This window comes from Engystomops pustulosus, chromosome 10, assembly GCF_040894005.1.
Source record: "Engystomops pustulosus chromosome 10, aEngPut4.maternal, whole genome shotgun sequence".
In the NCBI taxonomy this organism is placed as follows: Eukaryota; Metazoa; Chordata; class Amphibia; order Anura; family Leptodactylidae; genus Engystomops; species Engystomops pustulosus.
The window spans coordinates 6,428,235-6,454,186 of NC_092420.1; the positions used below are offsets into that span (position 1 = coordinate 6,428,235).

The following is a 25,952-nucleotide window of genomic DNA, read 5'->3' on the forward strand; positions in this document are numbered from 1 at the left end:
GGTCATGTGCTGTGTCCTTGGGGCTGGGCTGCTATATGGCCCAGTTTCCATGGACTGCACACCTTGGTTGTTAGTCCTCACATTACATCACAAGGACTCAGTCTGCTATAATGCAAGGACTTCTGTCCACTAAGGTTTGCGTATGGGTCAGTATCCATGGGTCAGACACAACAGTGTGCGGGAGGCCATGGCCACAGGCATTTGCTGCAATATCAGGCTGTATGGATAGATCTCTGCCCGTGAGCCTTCTCCATACCCCCCCTTGCACCAGATGTACTATTTGTGGCAAAGAGTCAAGGCGTACAAGTCCCCTCCTGCTATTATTCCTTTGATAATCACCTCAGAACCAGAACACAAGACACTGAAGTCCAAAACTTCTCTTTTAATTTTATTGAACACAAATGTGCAGAGGCGTTTACTCGTTCTCCTCGCTGCGCAGCCTGGCGTTGGGGTTGGTGATTTTGATGGCGAGCTGTGCCGCTCTTTCCACAATGGTCTTTCGGTTCTTTGAGGAAACGTTGTGAGCGATTTCAGCACAGAACGACCTGGAGGAAGAGGAGGAGATTGTGAGAGGCTGATCCATGAGGAGATTGCATGTACTATACACAAGAAAAGTAGCCTCATCCCTATAAAAGTAGAAGAGGAAGTCCTATCATTTGGAAATCTCCCTCAAGTTACAGGTTTTATAATTTGCCTCCAAACCTTTTTACAATCGTTACATTATACAACATAGTATTAGGCAGACTGCTACCCATTGTAACGGTCGGTTTATCCAAGTTTTCCAGTCTTGGGTATACATTCTTTTCCACAAATCATTCAACAGGTCATAAGAGAAACTTCTAGGGCAAACTAAAATTTTTCTAATTGCAAACAGCCCCCTATGGGACCAGGACCACCATGCAGAGGTGCACAGAATCCAGTAGGTTGCAAGCAGCCGCTACACTGGGATAACCCCACTAAACACTGAAACAAAAAATGCAGCAGCAACAACGTGTTGAGAGTTCAGCCCTCACAAAATAACCTCACACAACTTTATAACCGTCTCATAGACAAAGGCCTTAAACCTACGACAGGGGATTTCCTCAGAGCACTCCCATTTCTCAAAGGAGAACAATATACACCTATTACATATTGATGGGAACATGCAACTTGTGTATGGGGGCCACAGAATGGAGTCCATGTGAGGGGGAGTCAGGGATAGCTGGGGGCCACAGCATCACCTGGCAGATAGCCAGCATGGTTTTAGCAGAATCTGGACTTCCATTACTTTCCAGGCATCAGAAACTTCCGTCTGTCCCTTACACAGAATAACCTGCTGATCAGAGGCTTACGAAATGCTGCTACTCTGGATGATAGGGGGTCCTGTTACCCTGGGCAGTGGTGGGCATTGCAGTGTGGAGGAGAATGGTACTGTATGTAACTGGGAAAAGGATCCAGTTTGAGAGGTCATAAGACTCAGACACCCACTGATCAGCGGCCGCTCTGTTCTTTGGATATAGTACATTTTGCACAGACCTGGGAGTCTGTTCCTTCTAGGATAGACAAGACTGGTTTGGTTTTAATCCAGCATCATGTAATTAGGCTTCCTGAAGGTCAGGCTTAGAGGACCTGTCACCTCAATTTTCGGCACCACTTTGTTCAAGCACTAGGAGCTGCTTACTAAACGCCGCAGTGTTAGAGTGATAGCGTTACCGGAAACCTCCAGTAATGCTATCAAACACTGCGGCGAGGTACAGTGTAATCAGACAGCTCGCAAAGGTGTCCGATGTATTCATGAGGGGGCGGTCCGAGGCGCTGCCTCTTCCCCGTACCGCCCCGCTCACTCCATAGGCCGGCAGTGACTGCCACGCGCTAGGCGTCAGTCACCGCCCCTAGCCACGCCCCATGAATTACACTGTACCCCGCCACAGTGTTAGATAGCGTTACCGGAGGTTCTGGGGCGTTTGATCAAGCACTAGGAGCTGCTTTAAATTGGGTGACAGGTCCTCTTTAATGTCAAGGGAGCTGCCTTACAGGGTAGCTAAAAGAGGCTTAGTTTTCCTTCTCCCATCCTGGAAAACTTACATATTTTCCCTGAATCCCCTAGTGGAGCGTCAGTGGCTACAAGCCTAAGGAGAACTCTGTGTGCACTGTAGTCAGTCCATGAAACAGGACACTGCATTTTCATCTTCATAGAAATTTAAGCTCCCCTTAGTGTTTAGGACCTTCTTACAGAGGTGGTCCGGGGGTTCTTGTACTCAGGCACCCCAATATCCCCACCAGCGTCCACAGTCTCTCACCTGTTGCTCATCATCAGAACCTCGAGCTCCTTGACATTGTGGACCAGAAACTTGCGGAATCCAGTGGGCAGCATGTGTTTGGTCTTCTTGTTGCTACCATAACCAATGTTGGGCATCAGGATCTGACCCTTGAACCTCCTGCGGGCTCTGTTGTCAATACCTCTGGGTTTACGCCAGTTGCGCTGCAGGAAAGAAAGTCCGAAGTGTTAATTACCCTCAAACACACCGCTACACGTGTCACACAGGGGAGGAGCTACTGACCTTAATCTTGACATAACGGTCTGACTGGTGGCGGATGAACTTCTTCGTCCGCTTCTTGACGATTCTAGGTTTGATAAGAGGCCGGAGAGCCGCCATGTTACCTGAACAAAAGATACAATTAATACCTCATCAAGTCTCCATTACAGAGAAGCAACAAAATCACAGTCAGATGTCGCAGATCAACTACCGCAAACTGATACGCGACCAGCTGCGGAATGGGTGACTGCGGTGCTCTGTCTCCATGACCGTACGCTGCCAAGGCATGGGGGGCCCCGCAGACTCAGGTATGGAGTCCCTGAGGTCCTAACATCTACAGGTCACTTCTGCGCCCAATAAAAGAGTTTTGTAGGTTCAGGGATTTCAAATATAAAACAATCTGACAATACCCACCCCTCTGAAAAGCCAAATGCAACATGCACCATACGTCACCAATTGTATACAGAGGCTAAGCAGCGGCAGGGCATCCTTAGCCCTCGCATGCTACAGCAGCAGTGGTAGGCTTTAGTGGGTGCAAGCTGATTTCACTGCTGAACCTTGGTATACAATCAGACAGAGGGGCTGGAGAAAATATATATATCTCATGTTATTTAAAGACTCGCCCACACATAGCCCAAACCTCCCAATCCTGGATAACCCCTTTCAGTGATGCATCAGGTACACTGCACACTTGGAGACTGTCTTGCCGAATAAGACATGACCACATGCACAACACCCGAGACATCACTTGGTGATGGGAAACCTCCACTTCGGCTGGGAGGGGCCTAACAGTCCACATTATTCAATAGTTACTCCAGAACTCAGGAAATCCCTTTAAGGGATCATTCACATGAACGTAATGGGGACCGATATCAAGCCGGACCATTTGCGAATCGATATTGGTCCCCAATGACATCCAGTAACGGTGCAGCGAGCCCACGTCTCATTACACTGTCCTATATTATGTTGTGTCACAGCGCCGGCCCTGCACTCCTCTATGGAAAAGGGGCGAGCAGCGCTCATCCTTATCCTGCGCTCGACCCTCCACCATATGACAACTATAGGTGACAGTGATAAAAATGAACCTCGCATGGATAATATTGTGTGGTCTCTGATATCTTAAAACACAGCAGGTTTCAAAACACGATTCAAGAGCAATGTGTGAACGGGGCTTTAGATTCACGGTCTATATCATGTCCCCCACAGAATAATGTGAATGGGGCCAAGTTAGACCATTACAGTCAACAAATGAAAATACAGACTGCAGGCAGCACATGGCCGGCGGCGCAGGAGATACTACATGTTTATAGGAGGGGCTCATCCCATCAGCGAGTCCCCATGTGCCGGACCAATGCAGAACATGGAGATCAGAGTGTAAACACAGGCATATAGAGCACTGGGGAGCAGTATAGGATCTAGCCATCCGCACGCTATACTACATCTCACCGCTGCATGCACCAAATCCACATAGAAAGGGGATGAGGGAGAGATTTATAAAAGGTGCAGATCACCCACGTGCCAGGAAGGGGAGTACAGGGTGAAGCACCCAGAGTCTCCATAGTGTAATACAGAGCACCCCCTGCACAGGTGACTAGTCCTGGACTTCCCCTTTAAATATCCAGCACCTAATACCTCAGCCACAGGGGGTGCCAGGTACATTGCTACATACTTAGGGGGTCTCCTATATATTACATTGTATAACCCCCCCACATCTTAGTCTTGACTTCGTGAAGATTATGGGGAGACTTCACCTTTAAAATCCCATGTTGATTACTTAAAGGTGACGTCCACCTACAGGTCAGCAGGTCCTGTGTGCAGGGGCTCAGACACTGCCGCCCCCATGCTGGGACCTGTAGTACTACAAGCAGCTCCTCACTACATCCAGCAGCCCCTTGTCCTGTCTACTGCTGAGGTGCCGTCACAGTGGAGCAGCTCCAGGTAACTGCCCGGCGGCAGCACAGACACAGCCGCCATATTGCTCCCAGGCCCCGGCGACCTCACAGCCCCTCCACACCGCAGACCCCCCAGTCACATAATAACACAGCGGATAAGCCCGGCCACACCACCGGGTCACAGTGATGTATCCCCCGGTACCAGATGGGGCAGAACCGGCGCGGATGACGATGGATTCCACTCACCGGTTGTGAGCGTCCGCCTTCTCCGCAGACAGCTCGAGGAAGAGAGAGAGCGAGAGGCGCGGGGCGAGGTAAAGAAGAGCCGAGAACTTCCGGGGGAAACAGCGCCAGCTATATAGCGGCGCCCGGCGGTACTGCAGCCCGTCATCCTGTAATGATTCAGCTGCGCCCTATAGATGCTTCATTCGCTAATTTTCTTCATACTATATATTTTTTACTTCTCCTTCTAAATTATTCTCTACTGAAGAATATAAATTATGAAAATAGGTTTATATTTTGAAAATGTAAAACGCATGACTATAAGAGCCGGCGCCTCCTATATCTGCTACCCATACACACAGAGGGGGGTATTGGGATGTAGTTGTAGTCAGTCCTATAAGTGTAGGTAATAAGCATCATAGAGCTCCAAAAAATAAAATAAACAAATATTAGAAACACTTTAGATTTTATTACAATGTACATGTAATGAGGAATCTCAGCTTCCGGACGCGTTGGTGACGTGCGGCAGATAGACGCGGAGTTTCTCCAGCAGCCGGCCTGGCCAAAACGCGTCGTCATCACATGTGTAGAAGCAGTGAGGGAATCTGTGCCCCAGGTTTCTGAAAAGAAAAAAAAATTATAAACATGATGGATTTTTTTTTTTTTTGATCAAATAAATTTTTTATTGAAAACCAAACATTAGTTTTAGACTTTTTTGCATTCAAACAACATAAACATTACAACAACCCCCCCCCCCCCAAACCCCACCCCACTCTCTCCCTATCCCTGCTTGGTGAGTGAATTGTCCACATTCCAGTGTAAACCATGCAATCGCAGAAAGTCCATAACAGATGGTGTTCGTCCTTTGACAATATGAGGTCCACGTATGGGTCCATCCTGGATATCCTTAGTCCTAAAGGACTACATAAACAGTCCCGTAAAGCTTAGAGCAAGTGACGATATACACAGACATCCAACAATCGGAAGGTCATACATCTTTACATATATTATCCGCCCTATTAACTGTTAGCAAGACAATGATGACAATCACCTTACAATGCTACTAATTATTCTGTCTCTAGTAAGAGTTAAGGGAGCCAATCCTGGAGCATCAAGCCATGGGCCCCATATGGCATCGAATTTTTTCAAGGAATTACGCTTTTGATAAACAAACTTGTCCAGTCGTAATAAGAGATTGGCCCTAGAAATAAATTCAGAGATTTGTGGAGGCTCAGTATCCTTCCAATGGAAAGCTATGAGCTTCTTGGCTACATATAGCAGTCGCAGCACTGCTAGTCTATGGCTCTCAGACAGTTGCAGCTCCCACACATAGCCCAGAATAGATATAAGAGGACTACGTGTTATAGTTGTGGAGTACGTTTGGTCGATCAAATCAAGAACTTCTTGCCAGTAACGACGTAACCCAGGGCAGTTCCACATCAAGTGGATCAGGTCTGCACCAGATCTCTCGCACCTGGGGCAGCAATCGTCACTACTGTACCCCATCTTAAACAACCTAACAGATGTAAAATATACCCTATGTAACAAGTATAAATTAGATAACCTCTGCGCCTCGCTGACCGAGACTCTAGGTGCCGATTCCAGAATCTCTTGCCACTGATCTTCGGTAATGGTTCCCACATCCTTCTCCCACTTAGATTTTAAGTCTGTAGGGGATTTTTTAATATGGGCATCCCTTAGATATGAGTAGTTGATTGAGATTATACCTCGCGTATCTCCAGATTTATTTATCATATCTATTACTATGTTATGGGCTGATTTTTTTATGGGCTGTGAGCGTTCCTGTTGGGTTATCGCATGTCTCAGTTGAAGAAATTGATAGAAACATGAGTGTGGAAGGTTAAATTCTGAGCGCAATTGCTCAAAGGACTTTAGTGTATTATCCTCATATAATTGGGCCATAGTAGTGATTCCCTTACTTAACCACTGAGGAAACGGAGTAATTTTGCCTATTTCAGGGTATTGGACATTTGGCCACAAGGGGGTATGTACAGTATATCCTTCCATCCCCAGCAGGCTGCGCGTCTTCCACCACAGTTTGTCTATGCATTTCAGTGTCACTAACTTCCCATCTACAGTTTGGAATAAACCCCCTTGTAAAGCTCCTAGTAGATTACCCTGTTTTAAAATATGGCATATCACTTTTTGAGAGGATAGTCCCCCAGCCATGTCTCCCCATCCACGTAAGTGCTGTAATTGGGCTGCCATGAAATATAACCATGGATTAGGCATTGATAACCCCAAACATGATGGATTATTAACACAATAATCCCTGAGGGCGCTGTCCCACGTTGCGTTCGAAAACGCAGACGCAGACAAAAACGCGCCCACCGGGGCGGTCCGCGGTCCGATCGCATCGGCGTTTCTATGGAAACGCCTGCGATCAGGTACGAGCCGCTGGTGTTTTGCGTTAAATTAATGCAAAACACCGGTGGCACGTTCCCGATCACAGGCGTTTCCATAGAAACGCCGATGCGATCGGACCGCGGACCACCCCGGTGGGCGCGGTTTTGTCTGCGTCTGCGTTTTTGAACGCAACGTGGGACAGCGCCCTTAAATACTCTGCGCTGCTGAGAATCCTGCTCCTTCCATCATGCAACTCTCCACAAGATTAAAACATTCATCTCTGTGCTGTAGGAAGGGACCTTGCTCCTTCTACTATGATATCCCACTATATCATATCATACTGTCCCTTAATGATAACATCTATAACATCAAACTTACCTACAAAGTTGGACGTAAGGACATGGAATTCCTCGATGTGCTGTTTAATGTGGATGGTGATGGATTTATTTCCTCCAATGTTTTTAGGAAGGAGACTTCCAGCAATGCCCTTCTTCACGCTCAATCGTCGCACCCTAGGAAACTAATTGATAGCATCCCGATCGGACAGTTCCTTCGGATACGACGTATCTGTTCGGATGACTCACTGTTTGAGACTCAGGCTAAAGATCTACGCCACCGTTTCGAGGAACGTGGCTACCCGGAACGCTGCATAAGAAAAGGCTATATGAGAGCTAAAAAAGCGAGAAGGGAGGATCTCATCATGAAAGAGCCAGAAAAGCGCACTAACGAAGATATCGTCAGATTCATAACCACCTATAACTCGGAATGGAGGAAAATGCAGACGATCCTCTCGAAATATTGGCATCTTCTTAGGATTGACGACACTTTACAGAAGTTTACATCTACACATCCATCAGTTACGTACCGCCGGGCAAAAAACCTTCGTGACCATCTGGTAAGTAGCACCCACAGGGAACCAACCAACAGGATCTTTGGATCTAAGGGCCCCAAATGGGGTAATAGACCCTGTGGAAAATGTGTGGCATGTAGTAATGTAGAAACGACCCAGATCTTTTTTGACTCACACAGGCATAAGGAATTTAAAATCACATATTCCATTACGTGTACGACTACTGGAGTTATCTACTTTGCAACATGCCTGTGTGGTCTGATTTATATCGGATTGACTTCAAGACAATTCCGTCGCAGGATCCGGGAGCACGTTCTTGGCATAGAGGCAGCAAAGGATGAACATGATGTGAGGAGTCTAAAGACAATACCACGTCACTTTAAGGAGTATCACCAATGTGACAGCTCCCTATTCAAGGTAAGAGGGATTGATAGGGTGATGGTAGACTCCAGGGGTGGAAACTGGAAACGAGTCCTGGCCCAGAAAGAGACGAAGTGGATCTTCCTCTTAGACACGGTATCTCCAAGAGGCCTCAACGAGAATATGAGTTTTGTCCCTTACCTGTAATGGTTTATATCTCTAGATTACTGTGCTCCTCTTTTATTTTTATTTAGTGTTTAGGGTTTAGGTTTTATTACTATATTGTATTATAATTTATGTCCTTGTCTTGTCCATCTTTCTTTTTTTGTTTTGTGCTTCTATTTACACAAAACCTCTGTTCTGGGACTTCTCTCCCTTGCTGCAGTCTCCTGTCTATATATAATTTTTTTGTTAATTTTTTTTTTTGTTAGTATTATCTATTTTCTTCTTTTTATTTTTCAGAAGCCCACCCGGAGAGAACTAATATGAACGGCTCTTTTTATCCTACTGATTCTCCATACTGGACCCCTCCATGCCCCCCTTCCTCTCGCCTACTATATATTACCTACTCACTACCTTAGTTGGCACTTTGATGCACTTGCACTTTGCACGGTTTTTGCACTGTCACATGCATGTTGGTTTGCACTCTGCACATAGTTTTTCTATCATCTATGATATTATGTTTGCTTATTATCATCCTTTCTTTTTGCTATATGTATTTTGGTCCTCTTTACCGTTATTTATATATCTCAGATGTGGGAGTTTACTTTTACTGTACATATATTTGTATTAATGTACTCATTGCACTCATCACTTTCATCAATCCTATGTATTCAATTGTATACGTACTTGTGTTTTACCATTTTGATCTATGCACTTGTCACTTTATATAGTATCCTCTGAGCCTCTTCCCTTTCCCATATTTTAGATTAGATGTTTCCCCTTCCCTGTAATAATTATATCTCTGATGCTGGTTTTAATACCTTCTAGATTTTATAATACTAGGATACTATGTAATACTGTCCCCTGGATACCCTGTGGGCATTCCCAAGCGACCTAGTGGACTATTGAACCTTGTTTCCAATTTTTGGCGCAGCTGCGCCAGACTCTTGGTAGTCTGTCGCAGCACTCGCTCTTTTTGGCGCACGCGTAGGAAACATATCCTGGTCCCAGATACCGCGATATCTCGGACTCTTGGTATCCATTCCCATGTCATGTGATCTTTTGTTGTCCAGCCCCTTCCTTTCCCTGCCGTTCATCAGCTATAGGTACACAGCTGTACAGGGCCAGATTAAGGTTGGTGGGGGCCCCTGGGCGCAAAATCTGGTGGAGGCCCCCACTGAATGCAGCGTGCATACACGTCCTCCTGCTTCCTTTCCACTATCCCAGCAGTAACACAGCTACATACAGCCGCCTCGTCCCCCAGTAACACAGCTACATACAGCCGCCTCGTCCCCCAGTAACACAGCTACATACAGCCGCCTCGTCCCCCAGTAACACAGCTACATACAGCCGCCTCGTCCCCCAGTAACACAGCTACATACAGCCGCCTCATCCAGTAACACAACTACATACAGCCGCCTCATCCCCAGTACCACAGCTACATACAGCCGCCTCATCCAGTAACACAACTACATACAGCCGCCTCATCCCCAGTAACACAGCTACATACAGCCGCCTCTCCAGTAACACAGCTACATACAGCCGCCTCATCCCCAGTAACACAGCTACATACAGCTGCCTCACCCCCAGTAACACAGCTACATACAGCCGCCTCTCCAGTAACACAGCTACATACAGCCGCCTCTCCAGTAACACAACTACATACAGCCGCCTCATCCCCAGTAACACAGCTACATACAGCTGCCTCGCCCCCAGTAACACAGCTACATACAGCCGCCTCATCCCCAGTAACACAGCTACATACAGCCGCCACATCCCCAGTAACACAGCTACATACAGCCGCCTCATCCCCAGTAACACAGCTACATACAGCCGCCTCATCCCCAGTAACACAGCTACGTACAGCCGCCTCACCCCCAGTAACACAGCTACATACAGCCGCCTCATCCCCAGTAATACAGCTACATACAGCAACCTCACCCCCAGTAACACAGCTACATACAGCCTCCTCGCCCCCAGTAACAGAGCTACATACAGCCGCCTCATCCCCAGTAACACAGCTACATACAGCCACCTCCCCCCAGTAACACCGCTACATACAGCCGCCTCATCCCCAGTAACACAGCTACATACAGCCGCCTCACCCCCAGTAACACAGCTACATACAGCCGCCTCACCCCCAGTAACACAGCTACATACAGCCGCCTCACCCCCAGTAACACAGCTACATACAGCTGCCTCATCCCCAGTAACACAGCTACATACAGCCGCCTCACTCCCAGTAACACAGCTACATACAGTCGCCTCACCCCCAGTAACACAGCTACATACAGCCGCCTCGTCCCCAGTAACACAGCTACATACAGCCGCCTCGCCCCCAGTAACACAGCTACATACAACCACCTCATCCCCAGTAACACAGCTACATACAGCCGCCTCATCCCCAGTAACACAGCTACATACAGCCGCCTCACCCCCAGTAACACAGCTACATACAGCCGCCTCATCCCCAGTAACACAGCTACATACAGCTGCCTCATCCCCAGTAACACAGCTACATACAGCCGCCTCACTCCCAGTAACACAGCTACATACAGTCGCCTCACCCCCAGTAACACAGCTACATACAGCCGCCTCGTCCCCAGTAACACAGCTACATACAGCCGCCTCGCCCCCAGTAACACAGCTACATACAACCACCTCGCTCCCAGTAACAGAGCTACACACAGCCTCCTCGCCCCCAGTAACACAGCTACATACAGCCGGCTCATCCCCAGTAACACCGCTACATACAGCCGCCTCACCCCCAGTAACACAGCTACATACAGCCTCCTCATCCCCAGTAACACAGCTACATACAGCCACCTCGTCCCCAATAACACCGCTACATACAGCCGCCTCGCCCCCAGTAACACCGCTAAATACAGCCGCCTCGTCCCCAATAACACAGCTACATACAGCCCCCTCGCCTCCCAGTAACACAGCTACACACAGCCGCCTCGCCCCCAATAACACAGCTACATACAGCCGCCTCATCCCCAGTAACACAGCTACAAACAGCTGCCTCACCCCCAGTAACAAAGCTACATACAGCCACCACACCCCCTGTAACACAGCTACATACAGCCGCCTTGCCCCCAGTAACACAGCTACATACAGCCACCTCATCCCCAGTAACACATGTTTATATCGACCTTCACACATTTATGTACCCATATACATTTATACACTAATAGGCTATATTCACACTACCGTTGCCCGCCCATACCCTACCGTAGCGGGCAACGGCAGTGCACGGGGAGAGGAGGAGGAGGTGAGCGCAGCTCACCCCCGCCCCTCTCCATAGGAAGTTATGGCGCACGGCATCGTACTACGGGTAAAGATAGGACAGGTTCTATCTTTTTCCCGGGCACGGAGCGGTACGGTGCCGCACCGTACCGCTCCCGTAGGGCGCCATGCGCCCATTGCCGTCTATGGAGGACGTATATAGGCCGTATATACGTCCTACATATGGTAGTGTGAATGTAGCCATACACAGAGTATACACAAACTCATAAAGTATATACACACATACAGTATATATACATCACACATACGGCATACACATTATATACAATAAATATATATATTTACACATACAGTATACACTGACCATATATACACATACATGCAGTATAAAAATACCATATACTGTACACACATGCTGCATATACATACAGAATATACACACATACAGCAAATACACACACATTCAGTATATACAGCATTTTCACACACATACGGGAAATACACACACAAATTCAGTATACAGAGCATATACATACATACCACATACAGCGCATATAAACATAAATCATATATACATATATATATATATATATATATTTAAATGTGCACATATATAGGCTTATACAAATATATGCATGTATAAATACAGTATATACATATATAGACAATAGATGCATATATACACAGTATATAAATATATAGACAGTAGATGCATATATACACAGTATATACAGATATAGACAGTAGATGCATATATACACAGTATATACAGATATAGACAGTAGATGCATATATACACATATACACAGTATATACAGATATAGACAGTAGATGCATATATACACATATACACAGTATATACAGATATAGACAGTAGATGCATATATACACATATACACAGTATGTACACACAGTATATATACTGTATATGCATATATACATCATATATACACATATACACACAGTATATACACTGTATATGCATATATACACACATAAATACATATGTAATGTATACTTACCCTTTTAGGGTGACCAGTCGTCGTGGGTGTTTGGTGGGGTGCTTGTTCAGCGTGCGGGTCAGTTGGCTGCTGGTTCGGAGGGGGGGGGTGTACGGACGGGGGGAGGGGCGGAGGACGGCTGCTTGTTCCATGGGGGGGGGGGGGACAGGACGGCTGCTGGTTCGGGGGGGGGGGGGGGGCGCCGCAACGGAGGGCGGCTGCAGGTTTCGGCGAGGGGGGTGGGGAGTGGGATGAGCGCAGGACGGCTGTTTGTTCGCGCGCGTGGGGGGGGTGGTTGGCTGGGAGCGGAGCGGGCGGGGAGCGGAGCGGGCGGGGAGCGGAGGAGGGCTGCTTGTTCGGGCGGGCGGCTGCTCATTCCAGCTGGCGGGCGGGGGGCGTGGCCGACGTGAGCAGAGGACGGCTGTTTGTTCGGGCAGGTGCTGGGAGCGGAGGACAGCTGCTTGTCCGGGGGGTGGGGGGCTAGCGGAGGACGGCTGCTTGCTCGGGTAGGGGAGGAGGGAGCGCGAGCAGGATTGCGAGCGGGCGGGAAGGTCTGGTCATGCCGCAGGATGGGCGTGCAGGTAGACGGGAACGTGTGCCGGGCGGCAGGACGGCTCGGCCATGAAGCTGAAGGGTGGGCGGAGAGGCGGTAACTTGTGCCAGGGGGCGGACGGACAGGCCGGCCATGCAGGGGGATATGCGGGGAGACGGTCAGCTGTGCCGGCGTCTGGTGGACGGCTCAGGGAGGTGGCGGCTGAGGAGTCAGGGCCCGGAGGGGGCGCGATCTGGTGGGGGCCCCCTGGGGGGGCAAGATGGTGGGGGCCCCGGGGCTCTAGCCCCGGGAGCCCCGCCTATAATCCGGCCCTGCAGCTGTACCTGATCTACATTTTTCAGCCTTATTCTCTCATTGGTGCACTTCTGTATTTAAACCTATCAAGCCTTTCTCTAGACACTCCCCTTGAAAAAGCTAAGTGCGGGGTGTACAGCGTGTGCCTTCCTACTGGTATAGGTAACATTACTGCTCCTATGTGAGGGACGTCTTTCCTCTGTTTGCAATTCCTACTTAGGTTGTGACTATTAATAGGCTACACTTACCAGTCTCTACTTGTTCTACTGGTTTTATCAACTTTATATTATGTGGCACTCTCTGTTGTTTTTATATTGTACTGTTGCTGGTGCATTGTGATGCACTATTTTTTCCCAATAAAGATTGTTTTGTATTATACGAAATATACTGTAGATGCTGTGTTTTTCAATTTTTTGGTGAGATATGATATCCCACTGCAATATCAGAGTAATCCTCTCCTGAAATACTCTGTGCTGCTTCCTAGGGGCAGTGACCTTGCTCCTTCTTCTATGATATCCCACTGCAATATCAGATTAATCCCCTCCTGAAATACTCTGTGCTGCTTCCTAGGGAAGGGACCTTGCTCCATCTACTATGATATCCCACTGCAATATCAGATTAATCCTCTCCTGAAATACTCTGCGCTGCTTCCTAGGGGCAGGGACCTTGCTCCTTCTGATATCCCACTGCAATATCAGATTAATCCTCTCCTGAAATACTCTGTGCTGCTTCCTAGGGGCAGGGACCTTGCTCCTTCTTCTATGATATCCCACTGCAATATCAGATTAATCCCCTCCTGAAATACTCTGTGCTGCTTCCTAGGGAAGGGACCTTGCTCCATCTACTATGATATCCCACTGCAATATCAGATTAATCCCCTCCTGAAATACTCTGTGCTGCTTCCCAGGGCAGGGACCTTGCTCCTTCTACTATAATATCCCACTGTAATATCAGATTAATCCCCTCCTGAAATACTCTGTGCTGATTCCTAGGGCAGGGACCTTGCTCCATCTACTATGATATCCCACTGCAATATCAGATTAATCCCCTCCTGAAATACTCTGTGCTGCTTCCTAGGGGCAGGGACCTTGCTCCTTCTACTATGATATCCCACTGCAATATCAGATTAATCCCCTCCTGAAATACTCTGTGCTGCTTCCTAGGGCAGGGACCTTGCTCCATCTACTATGATATCCCACTGCAATATCAGATTAATCCCCTCCTGAAATACTCTGTGCTGCTTCCTAGGGCAGGGACCTTGCTCCTTCTGATATCCCACTGCAATATCAGATTAATCCTCTCCTGAAATACTCTGTGCTGCTTCCCAGGGGCAGGGACCTTGCTCCTTCTTCTATGATATCCCACTGCAATATCAGATTAATCCCCTCCTGAAATACTCTGTGCTGCTTCCTAGGGCAGGGACCTTGCTCCTTCTGATATCCCACTGCAATATCAGATTAATCCTCTCCTGAAATACTCTGTGCTGCTTCCTAGGGGCAGGGACCTTGCTCCTTCTTCTATGATATCCCACTGCAATATCAGATTAATCCCCTCCTGAAATACTCTGTGCTGCTTCCTAGGGAAGGGACCTTGCTCCATCTACTATGATATCCCACTGCAATATCAGATTAATCCCCTCCTGAAATACTCTGTGCTGCTTCCTAGGGCAGGGACCTTGCTCCTTCTGATATCCCACTGCAATATCAGATTAATCCTCTCCTGAAATACTCTGCGCTGCTTCCCAGGGCAGGGACCTTGCTCCTTCTACTATAATATCCCACTGTAATATCAGATTAATCCCCTCCTGAAATACTCTGTGCTGATTCCTAGGGCAGGGACCTTGCTCCATCTACTATGATATCCCACTGCAATATCAGATTAATCCCCTCCTGAAATACTCTGTGCTGCTTCCTAGGGGCAGGGACCTTGCTCCTTCTACTATGATATCCCACTGCAATATCAGATTAATCCCCTCCTGAAATACTCTGTGCTGCTTCCTAGGGCAGGGACCTTGCTCCATCTACTATGATATCCCACTGCAATATCAGATTAATCCCCTCCTGAAATACTCTGTGCTGCTTCCTAGGGCAGGGACCTTGCTCCTTCTGATATCCCACTGCAATATCAGATTAATCCTCTCCTGAAATACTCTGTGCTGCTTCCTAGGGGCAGGGACCTTGCTCCTTCTTCTATGATATCCCACTGCAATATCAGATTAATCCCCTCCTGAAATACTCTGTGCTGCTTCCTAGGGAAGGGACCTTGCTCCATCTACTATGATATCCCACTGCAATATCAGATTAATCCCCTCCTGAAATACTCTGTGCTGCTTCCCAGGGCAGGGACCTTGCTCCTTCTACTATAATATCCCACTGTAATATCAGATTAATCCCCTCCTGAAATACTCTGTGCTGATTCCTAGGGCAGGGACCTTGCTCCATCTACTATGATATCCCACTGCAATATCAGATTAATCCCCTCCTGAAATACTCTGTGCTGCTTCCTAGGGGCAGGGACCTTGCTCCTTCTACTATGATATCCCACTGCAATATCAGATTAATCCCCTCCTGAAATACTCTGTGCTGCTTCCTAGGGCAGGGACCTTGCTCCATCTACTATGATATCCCACTGCAATATCAGATTAATCCCCTCGTGAAATACTCTGTGCTGCTTCCTAGGGCAGGGACCTTGCTCCTTCTGATATCCCACTGCAATATCAGATTAATCCTCTCCTGAAATACTCTGTGCTGTTTCCTAGGGGCAGGGACCTTGCTCCTTCTTCTATGATATCCCACTGCAATATCAGATTAATCCCCTCCTGAAATACTCTGTGCTGCTTCCTAGGGAAGGGACCTTGCTCCTTCTGATATCCCTCTGCAATATCAGATTAATCCTCTCCTGAAATACTCTGCGCTGCTTCCTAGGGGCAGGGACCTTGCTCCTTCTGATATCCCTCTGCAATATCAGATTAATCCTCTCCTGAAATACTCTGCGCTGCTTCCTAGGGGCAGGGACCTTGCTCCTTCTTCTATGATATCCTACTGCAATATCAGATTAATCCTCTCCTGAAATACTCTGCGCTGCTTCCTAGGGGCAGGGACCTTGCTCCTTCTTCTATGATATCCCACTGCAATATCAGATTAATCCCCTCCTGAAATACTCTGTGCTGCTTCCTAGGGGCAGGGACCTTGCTCCTTCTGATATCCCTCTGCAATATCAGATTAATCCTCTCCTGAAATACTCTGCGCTGCTTCCTAGGGGCAGGGACCTTGCTCCTTCTTCTATGATATCCCACTGCAATATCAGATTAATCCCCTCCTGAAATACTCTGCGCTGCTTCCTAGGGGCAGGGACCTTGCTCCTTCTGATATCCCACTGCAATATCAGATTAATCCCCTCCTGAAATACTCTGCGCTGCTTCCTAGGGAAGGGACCTTGCTCCTTCTGATATCCCTCTGCAATATCAGATTAATCCCCTCCTGAAATACTCTGCGCTGCTTCCTAGGGGCAGGGACCTTGCTCCTACTACTATGATATCCCACTGCAATATCAGATTAATCCTCTCCTGAATACTCTGCGCTGCTTCCTAGGGAAGGGACCTTGCTCCTTCTGATATCCCACTGCAATATCAGATTAATCCTCTCCTGAAATACTCTGTGCTGCTTCCTAGGGGCAGGGACCTTGCTCCTTCTATTATGATATCCCACTGCCATATCAGAGTAATCCTTTTCTGAAATACTCTGCGCTGCTTCCTAGGGAAGGGACCTTGCTCCCTCTACTATGATATCCCACTGCAATATCAGATTAATCCCCTCCTGAAATACTCTGTGCTGCTTCCTAGGGCAGGGACCTTGCTCCTTCTGATATCCCACTGCAATATCAGATTAATCCTCTCCTGAAATACTCTGCGCTGCTTCCCAGGGCAGGGACCTTGCTCCTTCTACTATAATATCCCACTGCAATATCAGATTAATCCCCTCGTGAAATACTCTGTGCTGCTTCCTAGGGGCAGGGACCTTGCTCCTTCTACTATAATATCCCACTGCAATATCAGATTAATCCTCTCCTGAAATACTCTGTGCTGCTTCCTAGGGGCAGGGACCTTGCTCCTTCTACTATAATATCCCACTGCAATATCAGATTAATCCTCTCCTGAAATACTCTGTGCTGCTTCCTAGGGGCAGGGACCTTGCTCCTTCTATTATGATATCCCACTGCCATATCAGAGTAATCCTTTTCTGAAATACTCTGTGCTGCTTCCTAGGGGCAGGGACCTTGCTCCTTCTATTATGATATCCCACTGCCATATCAGAGTAATCCTTTTCTGAAATACTCTGCGCTGCTTCCCAGGGCAGGGACCTTGCTCCATCTACTATGATATCCCACTGCAATATCAGATTAATCCTCTCCTGAAATACTCTGTGCTGCTTCCCAGGGCTTACCGACTCATCTCCTGGAACTGCTCATACGTCGTCCAGCAGGCCAGCGTGTCCGTCCTGTTGCTTTTTTTACCTCTGACTTTCCTCTTGACCCTTCTGACGTATTTCTCCGGAGGGTACGGACCGCTGCTGCTGCTATAAAGAAGAATTATCATAAACCATAGAAATGTGGAAAATAGAATTTCTCATTCTCATCCACATTTCCATTAAACACGTCAGTCTCTTCTATAATCGGAGCTTTCATCGTTGTTCATCCTGCACCTCCTGGTTCATGAATATAAGGCCAGAATTTTAGTAAAGACTGACACAAAGGAAAGGCATTTAGATAGAACTTCAGGACTTGTGAATGTATAACAAGGGATGATAACGACCGCTTATGCCTTGTGTGAGGGGCAGCAATAAGCGGAAGACCCCTTTACATTCTGCCTACACCTCTGGGATCGTACCACATCTCTGAAGGATTCTTCAAGGTCTTGTCCATTCTTGTTTTTTCCATAGAAGACGTCTCCCCTCTACTCTCCCCCTTGACGTTCTCCTTGGATGAGAGCGCGGTCCCCGGCTGCCGGAGCTGAAGATGTTCCTCGGATTCACAAATCAGCTTATCCCCGGGATATAATAAAGCTGTGTATAGAAATATCGGATATTGTCACACACTCAGAATTATCGATCGACAGATGCAGCATTATATGACAATAGGGCTCACCTTGTTCCAGCAGCGTTTCGGTGAGGGGCACCCCAGAAGCCTTGCACAGTTTGAGGATCTTGTGGTACTGCTGCAGGCCCTGTCTTCTAAACTGCTCCACCAGCTCGGCTGCCTCCTCGCCCAGTGTAGAGGGCAGAGCGTGGCCGTCTACGGCGCCATTACCGGTGCGCACCAGGCGGCACTGCTCCAGCCACTCCAATAGACGGGTGTTGCTCTATGGGCAGGAGAAAGCTGTGAGACGCCACATAACTAATAGACGGACTTGGGAAAGCTGGGAGACAACAGATATGGCTACAATGACTTCTGTAATAAGAGTTGTCACCCAGCTTTCCCAGAGCCTTGATATGCTGTTACCCATTCCTCTATACCATATAGCAGATAAACTAGGCTTACTACCCATTCTGGGGCCTAGAAAAGATGGGTGACAACCCTATGTGAGCTGTTTTGCTGGCTATGCTAGTAGATCCTACTGCGATACCCTCACCTGTGCCCTTCGCCTCTGTTCCCTATAATTCTTTCCAATCTCTTCCATGTCCTCGTAGCTGAGGGGTCTCATCTCGTCCAGGCTAATCGGGGGCACCTGTAAGAACTGTGATTTGCTGCTGTCACTTTGTACGCTGCTGATGTGACGGGATCTCCATATGGAATCCATTCTGCTATCAGGAGATCCGGAAACTGACGGCTCAGGCTGCACCTCACCAGGAGGAGAGAAGGATTTTACAACCACTGCGGGGGCACAAAACATATGAGAGATGGGGGATCAATGGAGACGCATTGTGCAGGTTATCACTGATTGTATAGTCACTGTACCCGGGTCCACCGACACTCCTTTCCTTCGCTCGTCTCTCGTTTTCTTCCACCATAAATGTCGCCCCACTGACAGCTCCTTGTAATTAATGTGATTGGGATGTTTGCTGCCGAGTGACACAACCAGATCATCAAACTGACCATCACTGATAGGGATCCGAGTCTAGAAGAAAAAAGTATGAGGCTACATTCACACAGCGGTGCCGTGAGAGAAGCGGAGGAGTGCCGCCCCCCCCCCCCCCCTCATAGTGATATATGGCGGACGGTACCGTATTCCGGCAAAAAGATAGGACATGTCCTATCTTTCTCCCAGCTATGGAACAGTACGGTGCCAGCCGCACGTGTGCGGCACCGTACCGCTCCCATAAGGCGCCCTGCGGCCATTGCCATGTATGGGGGATGTATATACGTCCCCCATGCGATCGTGTGAATATAGCATAACACAGTAATAAACAGGAGTATAAACTGTACATATATTGGCTGCACTCCTCAATGAAGGGTCCTACCCCATGTAACATACACAAATAATGTGATTTTTTTTTTATTTTGGCATAAACGTGTAACATTTTGACCTCCCTGAGGCCTTTGTCAAACACTGATCGCTGCTGGAAAAGGCAAGAGAGCATGAAGAGCGTGAATGTACTGCACAGTTGTGCCTGGGAAGGTGCTCTTTCCTGTCGAAACGCGTTGGCCTTGAAAGCTGCCTTATGTGCGCCTATGTAGCTATTATGGATATACAATAAAGAAATGGAATTATATATATACACATACTATAATACTGCCCCCTATGTACAGGACTGCATACTTGTAGGTGTGATTTTTACCTCTTTTCTCACAGACTTCAGATCTTTACTGGATATTTCCTTCTTCTTGCTTTTGTTTGTCTGGTTATATAGGTCTACGAGGCGCAGTCGGCGTTGGTGCAGGTAATAGTCCAGTATGGCCAGGGCTTGGGGGCTGGGTTGCTGGATGTCAGGGGTGATGACACGGGGCTGTGCGCTCTTTGACACTCTACAGCCTTCATCCTAGAAATATAGAGATAATTATGGGTGTTTTCTCTCTGGAGAACCAGTTTATGGGACTTTTAATATGAACACTATAGTTGAAGTACCCACCACATCCTGACTATTCTCCCTGGTCATGTGTCTCACGATCTGTCTCTCTGCCATCTTGTCCCGGACGCGTCTCTCTAGATCAGTCAGTTCTGGTTTTCCTTGTAGCCACCTCCCCACATCCCCCATATTGTCCAGCTGGGTCCTCAGGTTCTTCCTCTCTGATATCCAGTCTGTGACGCTCCTCTTGGTGTCATGTCCCTCTCCGTTGCGTGTCATCCAATCCCCTGGTGACATGATGACGTTCCCAGAGGATGCTGGCGTCTCCTCCTTCAATTCTTCTGTCTCAAGTTTTTCCATGGGGGGAGCAATGATTCGTCGTGTCCTTGACTTCGGAGGACCAAACGTCCTGGAGGCCACCTTGAAAAAATGAGTCTGGGACAAGTCTCGCTGCTTCCACCTTATGGCCCCGTTGTCTGTCGTCAGATCTTGGAAGGAAACCTCTTTGGCCATTGTGAAGATCAAGCAGTGTAATTGTTACTGGACGAGACACCATGGATGGGGAGTGCTCCAACATGTCATGGGTGAGGTTACAGCTCCAGAGTCTAAAAAGCAGGAAAATCTGAAATAGTTATATCAGCTCTTGTTATTTCTCGGTTACTTTTTGCACCAAACTATCAGCACAGGAGGGGGGAGTAGTGCTGCGGAGGTGTTTGGCTTGTAAAGGATTCTCTAGACTGGATACAACTGTAACAAGGTAACAATGTAGCCATTCACAGGGAATTGTACCGATATGTGGGTGCAGAGGACCCCCATAACCCCCCCTGTACTGATATCATACCTCCCAACTTTTGTGGAGCCAAAAGAGGGATAATAGGTGAAGCACTGTGGAAATTTATTTCCCCTTAAGTCCTGTCTTTTGTCCAGCCAACACAGTATAATTTCCCCCTTAGTGCCCCCCACATCATATCATGCCCCCATATCTTCACCTATCATTACCTCCCCCCTCATATTGTTGCCACTCATCTCGCCCTAGCATTGTGCCCCCTCTCATATTGTGTCCTCTCTACCTACCTACCTACCCCTCTCTCCTCCTCATATTGTGGCCCCCCTCTTACTCCTCTACCAATTGAGGCCCCTCCATTACTTTCATATAGTGGCCTCCTGTCCTCCATCCCCCTCATATCCTGGCCTGCCTTCTCCATCCCCATTATACTGTGACCTCCTGTCATCCATCCTCCCTCATATTGTGGCTTCTTATCCTCCTTCCTCCCTCATATTGTGGCCTCTTGTCCTCCTTCCTCCCTCATATTGTGGCTTCTTATCCTCCTTCCTCCCTCATATTGTGGCCTCTTGTCCTCCTTCCTCCCTCATATTGTGGCTTCTTGTCCTCCTTCCTCCCTCATATTGTGGCCTCCATCCTCCTTTATATTGTGACCTCCCTCCTCCATACTCTGAATATTGTGGCCCCCTGACCTCCTTCTTCACTTATATTGGGGTCTCTCTCTCCTAGGTACCTTTCCACCGTTCCCCTGCAGTCCTGGTTCCTCCTCTTCCCAAAGCATGTAGATGACTCAGGGGGGCAGAGCTACCTCCAGCTGGCCCTGCCCGACTTCTCCGTCATCTCAGAGCACCGGGGAGAGGAGGAAAACAGTACTGCAGGGAACGATGGAAAGGTAAGTATGTTTTTTGTTGAAACAGAAAGGAGGCAGCCGGGGCAGTCAGGACATTGCAGGACTCTACGGGACATTCTCTCCGCCTATTCAAACACCGGGACAAAAGGACAACCCCTTTAATTATGTATGGTACTATATATGCTAGTGGGTGAATAGCTTAGGGCTAATGGGCCTGGGTTTAGTTGGTTTAGGGTTAGTGGGAACATTTAGGTTCCCAGTGGTTACAGTCAATAATATTTAGAAACACAATTCATGCTCAGTGCAGAGAAGTTTCTCCTGATGACATGTGCACAATGCAAAACATGGGGTTGCACCTTCCCCATCGCACACATTTCACTGTGAAGGCAGATGCAATCAAGATCCTCCTCCCCACTGCGCTGGAATTACCTTCCTAAATGTAACTAATGGGCAGAGTGTGAGCACAGCCGGAGGCCGCATTCTGGTGATGTGTTTGCAATTCAAATTGCATTGAGCAAAATGCATCAATCGAATCTGTATTATGTATCAGCAGCAACATGTTCTATGTCTTTTACATTAATACTGATGACTAACAATGTCACACCGGACGCCACTGCTCAGAAAATGTATTAACATGTGATGAAGTATTTTGCCCAATGCACTTTGAAACACATCGTGTGAACGCAGCCTGAAGCAGTTTTTGAATCTAATGCCAGCAGTGGATCAGATTTTGGATCGAATGCTTCCTGGGTCCGGCACTGATCTCCCCTAGTAACATGATTGGTGATATGGGCGGAGGCATTAGCTTCACTGCGCCAATAGGGGGCGTAAGCACTGAGAGTGCCTAGGGGAGCACCAACACTACATATGGCCCTGCTGATAAGTGGGTGCACAGGACCTTGTATAACTCTGTATGCTAATATGTGGGTGCACAGGACCCTTTCTGACCCCTGTACTGATATTTGGGTGCACAGGACCCTGTATGACCCCCTATGCTAATATGTAGGTGCTCAGGACCCTGTATGCCCCCCCTGTACTGATATGTGGGTGCACAGGACCCTGTATGACCCGCCTGTACTGATATGTGGGTGCACAGGACCCTGTATGACCCCCCTGTACTGATATGTGGGTGCACAGGACCCTGTATGACCCCCCTGTACTGATATGTGGGTGCACAGGACCCTGTATGCCCCCTCTGTACTGATATGTGGGTGCACAGGACCCTGTATGACCCCCCTGTACTGATATGTGGGTGCACAGGACCCTGTATGACCCCCCTGTACTGATATGTGGGTGCACAGGACCCTGTATGACCCCCCTGTACTGATATGTGGGTGTACAGAACCCTGTATGACCCCCCCTGTACTGATATGTGGGTGTACAGAACCCTGTATGACCCCCCTGTACTGATATGTGGGTGCACAGGACCCTGTATGACCCCCCTGTACTGATATGTGGGTGCACAGGACCCTGTATGACCCCCCTGTACTGATATGTGGGTGCACAGGACCCTGTATGACCCCCTGTACTGATATGTGGGTGCACAGGACCCTGTATGACCCCCCTGTACTGATATGTGGGTGCACATGACCCTGTATGACCCCCTGTGCTGATATGTGGGTGCACAGGACCCTGTATGACCCCCTGTACTGATATGTGGGTGCACAGGACCCTGTATGACCCCCCTGTACTGATATGTGGGTGCACAGGACCCTGTATGACCCCCCTGTACTGATATGTGGGTGTACAGAACCCTGTATGACCCCCCTGTACTGATATGTGGGTGCACAGGACCCTGTATGACCCCCCTGTACTGATATGTGGGTGCACAGGACCCTGTATGACCCCCCTGTACTGATATGTGGGTGCACAGGACCCTGTATGACCCCCTGTACTGATATGTGGGTGCACAGGACCCTGTATGACCCCCTGTGCTGATATGTGGGTGCACAGGACCCTGTATGACCCCCTGTACTGATATGTGGGTGCACAGGACCCTGTATGACCCCCCTGTACTGATATGTGGGTGCACAGGACCCTGTATGACCCCCCTGTACTGATATGTGGGTGTACAGAACCCTGTATGACCCCCCTGTACTGATATGTGGGTGCACAGGACCCTGTATGACCCCCTGTGCTGATATGTGGGTGCACAGGACCCTGTATGACCCCCCTGTACTGATATGTGGGTGTACAGAACCCTGTATGACCCCCCTGTACTGATATGTGGGTGCACAGGACCCTGTATGCCTCCCCCATACACACCTGAGCAGTCTGAGCCTTCAAACATACAGAAAATCCCTTCAGGCTTGCTGTTTACAATCACCATGACAACAGGCCCTCTCCCTCACACTGATTGGATGAGGCCCAAGCTTTTGTTTACAGTTAAAGAATAACCATAGAGCTCCAGCTGCACAGCGTCTCCTCAGGACAACTGCCTCCGCACAGAGCGGCCATGTTTATGAAGACCAAAACTGCCTGCTACCCCATAGACTGGCACACAACAATATGTCTCCTGGACAGAAGACACCGTGACATCTGAACGTTTCATCTTATACCTTACAGGACTCGCCCCTTGTTCGTTTTTGCGTTGTTTATTCCCCTTATTCCAAAAGCAATACATTTTTATTTTTATAGAGTTATGTGAGGGCTTGTTATCTGCAGGACAAATTGTACTTTTAAGTGGCGCCATTTAATATTCCATGCAATGTAATGGAAAGTAGGAAGAAAATTCCAAGTGCGGAGAAATTGACAAATAAAACATTTTCAGAGTTTTCTTGTGGGTTCTGTTTTTACAGATTTCATACTGTGCTCTAAATGACACTTCCTTTTTATTCTTTAGGTCAATACGATCGCAGGGATACCAAATTCACACAGGTTCTTTGCCATTTTGCCAAATTCTGAGGCCAATAACTTTTTCCCACTTTGGTGACGGACCTATGTAACGTGTCATTTTACAATGTTTTCAGTTACGGTGATATCACTTTGGGACCTTTATGACTGTTATTTCATTTTTAATTTAGATATTAATGGATTGAAAAAGGTGAAAAAGTGGCGATTCAGGCATTTGGGTGCTCTTTTCCGTTATAGTGTTCATTGCCTGGAATAATCTTTTTTATATTTTAATGGAACGGGCATTTTGGGACGTGGAGATACCTAACATGTTTATGATTTTTACTGTTTATTTATTTTTTATATGTGTTCTAGGGAAAGGGGAGGGGGGGGATTTAAACTTTTATTTATTTATTTTTTGATAGTTTTTTTTAACACATTTACTTAACAAATTTATTTCACACATTTTTGGGTACTTTAACCCTGCAGGGTGTGGTAATTCATACTATAACAATTTTACTGATGATCTATAATAGCTACCATTATCTGGCTATTTGTGATCACTATATATGGCAAGCCTTTGTCAGCCTCTGAAGACGTCAAGGGGTGATTGCGATCAGCCATCCAAGTGACGTAGTCAGGCCATAGCACAGGTCAACTTCCGCGCCAGCTCTGTGCCGCGGTGTATGGAGAGAGCTCAGCCCTTTAATCTCCCCCTAAATTGTGGCCACTCTCATCTCCCATCATCTTGCACCTCCTCATCTCCCCCTCATATTGTGGCCCCTTATTTCTTTCTCTTATTGTGGCCCCTCATCTCCCCCTCATATTGTGGCCACATCATGTCTGTGCATGAGCCCTAAGATCACATAGGATTGGCCACAGTGGTGGTGGTCCGCCCAGCGACTCATCATAGGACTAAGCTCAATCCTTATGAAATAATCCCCCCAAAATAAACCCCACAATAAATTCCAATAAATAACATTAAAAGATCTGTGCGGCCGTCACTTATAAATATGTAA

At 47.8% G+C, this 25,952-nt stretch overlaps 2 protein-coding genes across 3 annotated transcripts; both read right to left on the reverse strand.

Moving 5' to 3' along the window:
* Positions 1–375: 375 nt before the first annotated feature.
* RPL32 (ribosomal protein L32) lies at positions 376–4,788 on the reverse strand. The gene is made up of 4 exons (XM_072128084.1): positions 4,655–4,788; positions 2,541–2,641; positions 2,280–2,461; positions 376–545 (listed from the first exon to the last, which is right to left on the reverse strand). The coding sequence occupies exons 2-4, from the start codon at positions 2,634–2,636 to the stop codon at positions 416–418; spliced, it is 408 nt and encodes a 135-aa protein (XP_071984185.1). The 5' UTR covers positions 2,637–2,641; positions 4,655–4,788; the 3' UTR covers positions 376–415.
* Positions 4,789–5,084: 296 nt separating this feature from the next.
* Positions 5,085–24,478, reverse strand: EFCAB12 (EF-hand calcium binding domain 12). 2 transcript variants are annotated; one of them, XM_072127729.1, is made up of 9 exons: positions 24,367–24,478; positions 20,531–21,072; positions 20,240–20,440; positions 19,419–19,578; positions 19,093–19,334; positions 18,609–18,822; positions 18,352–18,526; positions 17,909–18,037; positions 5,085–5,250 (listed from the first exon to the last, which is right to left on the reverse strand). In XM_072127729.1, exons 2-9 carry the CDS (start codon positions 20,978–20,980, stop codon positions 5,127–5,129), a joined length of 1,695 nt encoding a protein of 564 aa, XP_071983830.1. In that variant the 5' UTR covers positions 20,981–21,072; positions 24,367–24,478; the 3' UTR covers positions 5,085–5,126. The 2 variants fall into 2 exon arrangements, with proteins under 2 accessions (XP_071983830.1, XP_071983829.1); XM_072127728.1 differs by having other exon boundaries at positions 17,909–18,040.
* Between the last annotated feature and the right edge of the window lie 1,474 nt (positions 24,479–25,952).